The 9,699-nt window shown below is 40.7% G+C and overlaps 1 protein-coding gene across 1 annotated transcript in view; it reads left to right on the top strand.

The window, feature by feature from the left end:
* The first annotated feature begins 609 nt into the window (after positions 1-609).
* The window catches only part of LOC100893908 (MAM and LDL-receptor class A domain-containing protein 1), a 23,294-nt gene continuing 14,204 nt past the window's right edge, over positions 610-9,699 (top strand). Inside the window, exons 1-2 of the mRNA XM_030976282.1 lie at positions 610-790; positions 1,610-1,750. Coding sequence (XP_030832142.1) covers positions 739-790; positions 1,610-1,750 — 193 coding nt within the window. The 5' untranslated portion in view covers positions 610-738. The remainder of the gene's footprint in view (positions 791-1,609; positions 1,751-9,699) is intronic.

The following is a 9,699-nucleotide window of genomic DNA, read 5'->3' as shown; positions in this document are numbered from 1 at the left end:
GCACGTAGACAGCACGCACTTGCAAGTACGGCGGGATGTGACCACCGCATTATAGGGTTCAATGATGGCTAATACTGCGCAAAGATAGCTCTGGAATTTCGATACACTCTTCTCCCCGGGAGGAAGGGGGCAAGTCAAAATTTATTGTGTATTCATGCGTCAACACGGGTTTCCCAAAACACCTCTAAACAAGTTTTATAATTGGTAAATCAAATCATCTCACCCTTTTCGATTTGTTACGCTTTTTCTTGAAAAATGTACACCCTAAACATATTTAACTTCCTTGGACATATCCCCTAAACAAGGTCTTCAAATAATAACCCCTTTTAAAAATTAGTTGCTAAAAATAGCTCTTATTGATGTTAACACATATGGTGTATGGAAACTGAAAATCCAGGTAACCGCACTCTAAATGAATTTAAACCCCTATTTAAACATAAAAAACTATCCCTATATACATACGTTTAAAAATACCCCCTGACTAGCACAGCACCATAACTGCACGTAGGCGATGCATGATTTTATGGATTGTTTAAACACATTTATAACTAAGATTGTGAGCGCGTTCAACAATACCTCATGACCTACATAAAGAATAAGGGTCTCAAACTTCGCTCTCTAGATGCTCGCTTGTTCATATTTATCATACATTCAACGGTAAACAGAGCGGTCTACTTCAGTACAGACTTCACTCATGTATCATGATATAGTTCCTGAAATTTGAAACAGAGCTTCATCATGGATTCCACGCCTATATTTGTGTTATCGATCTTGTTTTTCGTAACTTCCGGTATGTATTTGTAGTATTGTGGGCATTTTTAAAGACATAAGCCGAGTAGACCTACATCGTAATATGATACATAAGAATTGCATTTTTTTTTCGAGATGGGCTTTTTGTTAGTAATGCGCTGCTATTAAGCTGTTGTTATAGTACTTTATAATTATAGTGTTGTGTGCGATGGTTTCTTCTCTATTCAATATGCCATTGAATTCATAATAAAACTATTGATTAATCTATGGTGGGGATTAAACTCAAAATTTGAAATCACCATACGCACATGGATTAGCTGTATCCATAGTGTGGTCGTCACTCTTTGAACTGTGAACGTAACCTACTGCGATGGTATGTATCCACAGTGTGGCAGTAACACATAATAATGTAAACCACTTAGACTATATGATTATGTAGTGAGGTGGTAACACTGTGAATTATAAAATCATACATGCCATGAGTTGTAGTCATTACATTATGTGTCTTGTGAATTAAAATTGAACGTCCTGTATTTCGTAAATTTTGTTGAAGGGTCAGGCTCGACTAGCACATATGGTCCCATTAATACTATTCTTCACTATTGTTGGTACACATATATTGTTACTATTGTAGGTGAATAAATAAAACAATTAATCAATCAAATTTCATTCTTCAGTTACGAAAAACACAACAACATCACATTTAAAAGGAGTATGAATAATTCAGGTGCTAACTCTACATGTACATATTTGTTTTTATTCCAGGAAATAAAAATAAAAAAATCAACGTGACTTACAAATAAATCATGAAGGCCGACATTTTTGTTTTCATTTCCTTTTCTCCTTTTTTTTAATACAGGAGGATATGCGCAGTTGTTCAGTTGTAACTTTGAAACCAACCTCTGTGATCTCACTTCAGACACCTCTACAACATGGAGCATGGTGGAAGCAGGGGTCACTAAGAGCCCTGGCGCCGATCACACCTTTGACAGTTCGAGTGGTAAGGGGCATTTTTAGTCACCACACTGTATTTTAATGTCCCATTAGGCCATCCGAAATTAGATATTATGGATCAAACATGCATGGCATGAATGAAGTAGCCAGGGCTAGACCAACACTTTGTTATGTTCATCGCCAATTTGTGTTTGTAAGTCAATTAATACCTATCCCTGTATTATATTTGGCCTGCAATTAGTCTACGGAGCCCGTATCCTGCCCATATCCCCTTTTTCGTACGGCCTCCGTGCGAAGGCAGGAGGCGGCCGTGAGATATTCGTGCGGATTCACGGACTACGCGACCTCTACGATTTTGTTTCGGGAGAAGTTATACAAATTTGAAAAATCGTACGCCCGTAGCCCGTAGACATGTTGTAGGTGGCATTGCACAATCCCCGCAAGGGCCTCGCGCGGAGTCCTCGCGCTGATCGTGCATATATACTGGGGACTCGGATGCTCAAAAACAGCAAGGCGGCTGCACGGTCACCGCGCCTTCTCGCGCAATCTCTGCACGAAAGCTGCACGGGCTCCGTATGCAGGCGCGGATCCAGGATTTTTTAGGGGGGGCCCAAATTTGAAATTATGCGAGCCAAATATTGGTACGTTATGGTGACCAGCAGTGACGTAATGCAGGGGGTGTAGGGAGGGGCGAGTTTCCCCCTCCCTCCTCTGCAAAGCGCGAAAGCTATATATGACGTTTCATTAAAGTATTAGAGAAAGAAGACAATTCGTTGTACCGTTCTCGACTCTTAATCCTTGTCTAAATTCAGCCCCCCCCCCCTCCCCTCCGCGCAGCGCGGAAGCTTTGACGTTTCATTAAACTATTAGTGAAAGAAGACGATTCGTTATAGCGTTCTCGAAAATTATCCTCATTTGAATGTATTTTCCCCTTCCGCGCGAAGCGCGGAAACTTTTACGTTTCATTAAATCATTGACGAAAGAAAACGATTCGTTGTACCGTTCTCGACTCTTAATCCTTGTCTTAATTCAGTCCCCACCTCCCCCCCCCCTCTTGCGCGAAGCGGGGAAGCTTTGACATTTTATTAAATTATTAGAGACAGAAGACGATTCGTCGTACCGTTCTCTATACTCTTAATCCTTGTCTTAATTCAGTCCCCCCCCCCCCCTCCGCGAAGCGCGGAAGCTTTGACGTTTGATTAAATTATTAGAGATAGAAGACGATTCGTTGTACCGTTTTTTTGTCTTTTGTTTTTTGTCTGCTCCTTTTTCTCCCTACGTCCTCTTCTTTTCCTCTCCTCTCTATTTTTTTCTATCCCCCCCCCCCCCCCCCTGGCTACCCGCCTGCGGTCAGATAAACAAATTTTGATACCTTGTCCGACCCGGGAAGCTCAGGGGTTTTAGGCATTTGATTACGGTCAGATAAACATATTTTTATACCTCATTTGTGACACTGGCAGGACACTAATTGGCGTGAGGTCCAGCGGGCGAAGCCCCCAGAAAACAGGGGCTTCAGGCATTTCATTTCCGTCAGATTAGCATCCAGGGGAGTCTAGGGCCCTAGGCGGGGTGCAGGGGACGGAACCCCGGAAGCTCAGGGGTTTTGAGGCGTTTAATTTCGGTCAGATGAGCAGCTAGTTAACTATTCTTTCTTTTTTGCTCTCTTTATTTCTCTTTACTATACCTTTTCAAAAAAAGTGGAGGAGGGGGGGGGCTCGAGGCTTGCGATTCCAGCCGATCCCCGGGCCCTAACTTTTCTCAAGAATCATTGCCTGGCTGTAAATTTAGGAATTTGTCATTTTCCAACAAACGCATACAAAAGTATAATTTACTACAAACTGAGGAAAAATCTCGGAAAGAATTCAGCATTATTTGTAAGCCACCGTTATGGAATTATAAATAAACCACGTTTGAATTTGAATTCCCCCAAGCCCCCCCCCCCTATCAGTACTCCAGTGCCCCTTTTCTTTTTCTTCTTTCTCTTTTTTTTTCTTTCCCTTTCTCTCCTCCTTAAGGTTGGCCGAGGGGGGGCAAGGGCCTTTCGGCCCCCACCCCGATCCACACGTTGTTGGCGGGTTTAACCGGAACTGATCTCCCGTTCTTTTCACCCTTTTCTTTTCTTTTTCCTCTTTTTTGTTCCCTTTTAGCTCTCCTCTTTCCCTTTTCCTTCTTTCTCTCTTTGTTATAGCGGGGGCGGGGGGAGGAAAGGGCCTTTTGCCCCTCCTCGATCCACCGGCGGGAAAATTGCAAATGATATCCCCTTTCTTTTCTTTTCTTTTCTTCTTCCTCTTTTTCCTTCCCTTTATCTCCTCTTACCATTTCCCTTTCCTTCCTTCTCTCTTTTTTTTTGATTGTAGGGGGGATGCAACAGCCTGGGAGGCAAGGCCCTTTCGCCCCCCCCCCAAAAAAAAAAAAAAAACCCGTTTCTTTTCTTCTTCCTCTTCTTTCTTCTGGCGCTACACCTCTTACAAAAACAAAATGCAAAAATATCCAAAAAGAGAGGACTGCAATGGGGAACTTTGATTTAAGCTACGCGACCATTATTCTCTCATTTCCTTTCACATTGTATCTCATAACCATGAGAATTGCCAAGCTATTGTATACGTTATTTCGTTACACGCACACACACAAACACACGCACACACACAAACACACGCACGCACATACACACACGCACGCAAACGCACACACACACACACAAGATCATAACCTGCACGAGTCTACAAGGTGTGAGAAAACTCTGATTCAGGAAAGAATGCAAGGGTGAAAGTAAAAGCGAAAAAAGTGGACACTCTCACATGGCTTCCATGGATGCCGTCTTTGTTCTCTTTTTGCCTTCTTCTTACTCCTTGACCGTTCGCGCATATTTTTTTTTACACAACTGTTTAACCATATATAGTACATGTGCAAGCACGTATACCCAGGGAAGGGAAGGTAATAGAAAAGGGAAAACAAAAAAATACATAAGGAGAGTGCAGAGGATATGAAGAAAGAAAGACAAAGAAATACATAACGGAAGAGAAGAGGTCAGGGCTTTTAGGCACCAAATTACGCATCTAGGGACCCGCCTTAGGCCCCTTGGTGGAGTCCAGAGGGCAGAGCCTCCGAAAGCTCAAGGACTTTAGGCATTTAATTACGACCAGATGAGCAAACAGAGGCCCGCCTTAGGGCCCTTAGTGGGTTCCAGGGGGTAGAGCCCCCGGGAGCTCAAGGAAAAATACTGCCATTTTAGCAATACTTGTAAATCACTGGTATCAAATTAAAATAACCCATGTTTAAATTGTATTGGGGGGTTACTGCCCCCCCCCCATCAGTACGCCAGTGAAAGAGGCGGAGGTGACGGAAGGGACTACCCCCCATAAAGCTGTATGATATTAAGTCTTATATGTAAACCCCTCACAGGTTTTTGAAGTTTTGTTGTGTTACAAAATTACATTCTTTAGCAAAACTACAGCATAAAAACAAGCAATATACTTTTTCACGATTCACTTTTACTTTGCCGATATCTAGTGTGCAGTCCGAAGGGTTGTAAATATTTACTAGGTAAATTTTAGTAAGTACTGAGCAGGAAGGGGCTTCTTAAAAGAGCAAGCTGAATATTCATTTTTGGAACACTGATCTATTTCTATAACTTTTAATCTTGTTAACATACAGTATAAACTGTACATACGTGATACCAACAGAATACATATTTTCTACAATATTTACTTGTATATTTTTAGGATATTATGCGAAGGAGCGTAGCGACCGAGCGAGAAGATTTTAGCATTTCTATTAGTCTAAACGCTGTACTCTTGGGCCCACCTTGGGCGTGTTGCAGTCTTTAGTCAGTATTTGCTATACATTTTGTTGGTGTGCACTTTTTCAAATTATCCACAGGGGACGATCCCCCTCAAAAAATTGAGGGAAGACGTGTACCCCGTCCTTCCCCCGGGATCGCCGCCCCTGACTCGCACATTTCTCTTTCAATTGCAGAACGCTCTAGCTGTGTCCAAGATAATAAATTCTCGGAATGTGGGGCATCTCGCAAAAGACATGGGGAAAAAAATGTGTCGTGTGAAAAACCAGGGAAGGACACAGACACAAAGGCCCGAATTCACAAAGGCCCGAATTCACAAAGGAGGTTTGTAGACAAACCTATGTTTATGTGCGTCATAATTATATGACGCGTTTCAGACAAAGATTGGTCTAAACCTTGGTCTGAAACGCATCGAAACGCGTCATATGAAGCACATAAACCTAGATTTGTCGACAAACCTCCTTTGTAAATTCGGGCCAAAACCTCCATGGGTGCGATGTGACCTGTGTGGACGTTGGTTCCACCTATTTTGTGTTTTGCTCAAAAAAAACTATCCACAAAAAAGGACTATGTATGCTCCTTTTGTGAAGCGACCTATCAATATTAATGTTCACATATCAGTCCCTTTTTGGATTGCCCTCCTCCCGTCCCCCCCCCCCCCAAGAAAAAATATTATCACATTGTTACATGTGTGCACAATATCTATTGATGTGTCAACCTAACGAGAGTGGTGTTTTCATAATGATTATTGACCTCCTTTAAATTTATATTTATATGGAAGACTTAAGAAGACAACTGTTTACAGTCCAACTAAGGGTGTAGAGCATGCCGTGTAGACTAAAATGTGCAATGTTGTTCAATTTCTGAATTCTTTGTTTAATAAACTTGCTTGCTGTCAATAGTGTATACATTTTTTATACATTTCAAATGTCTAGTCCGGTTAAAAATAGTACGTAATGATTTCAATATTTGACACGTACTTTACATTGATTTATCTTATTGATAAGCGAAACGATTTGCTTAAGTATCATATAACAAATATAAAAGTAATGACAAGTATGGTTTTCCTGGAAATTGCATTATACAATGTATATTCATCGTTATGGAAAATGTTGTATAATATACAACAATGGGCATTAACATTTTCCAGACCAATGATTTAATTACGTTTAATATTGAAGCTGTTGCCCTTTGTATATACATGAACTTGAAATAATAAGTAGCCTTGAAAGTGTCGCAATAAATCATGTGTAAGTGAGCTTGAAGTTTAATGGTGTAGGTTTGTTTGATACTGTATACACTGTAAAAAAAAATTGTTCATTGGTAATTTTTACGTATTTTTTCCATGTAGAATTTACTTGAAAACATCAGTTTTGCCACTTACGCACTAAATTTAAGTCTTGTGAACTCAAACTTTCAATTTAGTAGAACATACGTGGAATATTTAAGTAAAATCAAATGCATAAGAACTTTAAGTAATTTTAGCTTGTATTAATTTAGTAATTTTAACTCAAAATCAGAAATTATACGTATTACTCAAACAATTTATGTTGATTATTCTTATCTTTTTAAAGTAAGGACCGATGCAGTGCGTAATAGAATATTTACATAATTTATGAATATTCATTAAGACCAAATTAAACTCTTTTTTAAATAAAACAATTCTTTTTTGTGGTTGAATGAAAATTTAAGGACTTTAAAACATTTACTAATTCATTTAACATGGCTAAGCAAAGACAAGACAATTTTTAATTCTTACCCAGTTCAAAACAAATCAAAACTTGATATTTCAGGAAATTGTCAACCAATTTTCCTTTTAAGATGCTACGATCAAGTATATATAAAATTTGGAGCCTTTCAATATGTGTCGAATTGAAGCGTATGTGTAAGTGAATAGTGATTAATCTTAAATAGAAGTAGTGAATGATAAGTGGATGTTACTTGTTAGATTAGATGGGTACCAAATCGTGCAATATGTAATCCTATCATAGCTTTTTTTTTAATTATCTAAAATGATTACAATACTTAAATTATTTACGTTAATGTAACTCGATTTAACTGAGTAAAAATGTATTCAGCAAAATAAGTAAATTCTACTTAAGATGCCGTAGGTAATATTTACTTAATAAAAATAAGGCAATTCTTTTCCTCAATTTTATTGAGTTATTTCGACTATTATTTTTTTACAGTGTAGCCTTTACTCTGTTTTTAATGAGATATAACTCAAATCAAATCTAACTGAGTGATGTTATCGTACAACTTAACAATATCAATCTTCTGTTCTCCTAAATAAGCCTGGGAAACTTGAAAATTGCATTACAATGTGAATTCATTGTCAGTGAAAATGTAATACAATACACAACAATGGGCAAATAATTGTTTCCAGACCAATGATTTAAGTAAGAAGAACTTACATTTTATATTGAAACTGTTGCCGTTGTATATACATCAAGCGCGGATCCAGGATTTCTTAGGGGGGAGGCAAAATTTGAAATTATGCGAGCCAAATATTAGTTCGTAATGGTGACCAGCAGTGACGTAATTGGGGTGGGTGGGTGCAGGGAGGGGCGAGTTTCCCCCTCCCTCCTCCGCGAAACGCGGAAGCTTTGACATTTCAATAAATTATTAGAGAAAGAAGACGATTTGTTGTACCGTTCCCAAAAAATAATACTCGTCTGAATTGAGTTTTCCCCCTCCCGCGCTAAGCGGAAGCTTACGTTTCATTAAATCATTAGAGAAAGAATACGATTTGTTGTGTCGTTATCGACTCTTAATCTTTGTCTAAATTCATTTTTTTCCTACGTTCTCTTCCTTCCTTTTGCCCACCCCCCCCCCCCCCCCGATCCACAAGTTGTTGGCGGGAAAATTGCAACTGATATCCCCTTTTTTTTCTTTTCTTCTTCCTCTTTTTTCCTTCCCTGTATCTCCTCTTTTTCTTTTTTCTTTCCCTTTCCTTCCTTCTCTTTTATTTTTTGATGGGGGGGGGGGGGGCAACAGCCTGGGAGGCAAGTCCTTTTGCCCTCCCCCCGATCTACTTCTTCCCTCTTTTCTTTTCTTCTTCCTCTTCTTTTTTTTTTCCTTTCTCTCCTCTTTCCCTTTCCCTTCTTTCCTTCTCCCTCTCTCCTTTTTTTTTTTTTTTTGCGGGGGGGGGGGGGCGCCAAGGCCCGCTTGGCCCCCCCTGGATCCGCGCCTGTCCGTATGATTTCCGTGCGGAGGCTGGGGAGACTGCACGGCTACTGCACTGCAATTGCACGACTGCCGTACAATCTCCAAGCAGCCTCTGTATGGATTAGCCGCGGCCCGCCCCCGAAGGCTATTACAAGAAAATGCACGATGCTCGTAGATAATGTAAATACAAACATCGTAGCCAGTAGCCTCCTACGATGCCTGAAAAATCGCACGAAAATCATAGATGAATTTATCGTATGGCGCCCGGGGCAAATGTAATCGAGGCATAAGTCATACCGACAAGACAATATTTGACAAGTCTTTTTACTTCCAATGTCGTGACTGAGGTATTAAACACTGTACTCTCGAGTTGTTCATGAGGCGTTTATGACTGAATGTCGGCGATTTTTGTGGAAGAATTGAATCCGGGCTCTACTATCATCGGTTGCGCAGGAGGCGTCATTTTTTTCTGACGTAGGACTGGGTAAGGGATTTGGGCAGCTTTGCGACGCGCCATGCGTTGAATTACTGTTGCATACGCCAATTGCCTCCTTTGAGACATTTGTATTAATCTTTGTCTAAATTCATTTTTTTCCTACGTTCTCTTCCTTCCTTTTGCCCACCCCCCCCCCCCCCGATCCACAAGTTGTTGGCGGGAAAATTGCAACTGATATCCCCTTTTTTTCTTTTCTTCTTCCTCTTTTTTCCTTCCCTGTATCTCCTCTTTTTCTTTTTTCTTTCCCTTTCCTTCCTTCTCTTTTATTTTTTGATGGGGGGGGGGGCAACAGCCTGGGAGGCAAGTCCTTTTGCCCTCCCCCCCCCGATCTACTTCTTCCCTCTTTTCTTTTCTTCTTCCTCTTCTTTTTTTTTTCCTTTCTCTCCTCTTTCCCTTTCCCTTCTTTCCTTCTCCCTCTCTCCTTTTTTTTTTTTTGCGGGGGGGGGGGGGCCAAGGCCCGCTTGGCCCCCCCTGGATCCGCGCCTGTCCGTATGATTTCCGTGCGGAGGCTGGGGAGACTGCACGGCTACTG

This window comes from Strongylocentrotus purpuratus, unplaced genomic scaffold (genome assembly GCF_000002235.5).
Source record: "Strongylocentrotus purpuratus isolate Spur 01 unplaced genomic scaffold, Spur_5.0 spur5_scaffold_9, whole genome shotgun sequence".
NCBI classification, from domain to species: Eukaryota; Metazoa; Echinodermata; class Echinoidea; order Camarodonta; family Strongylocentrotidae; genus Strongylocentrotus; species Strongylocentrotus purpuratus.
The sequence above is the reverse complement of the archived record's forward strand: the minus strand, read 5'-3'. Positions and strand labels throughout refer to the sequence as shown.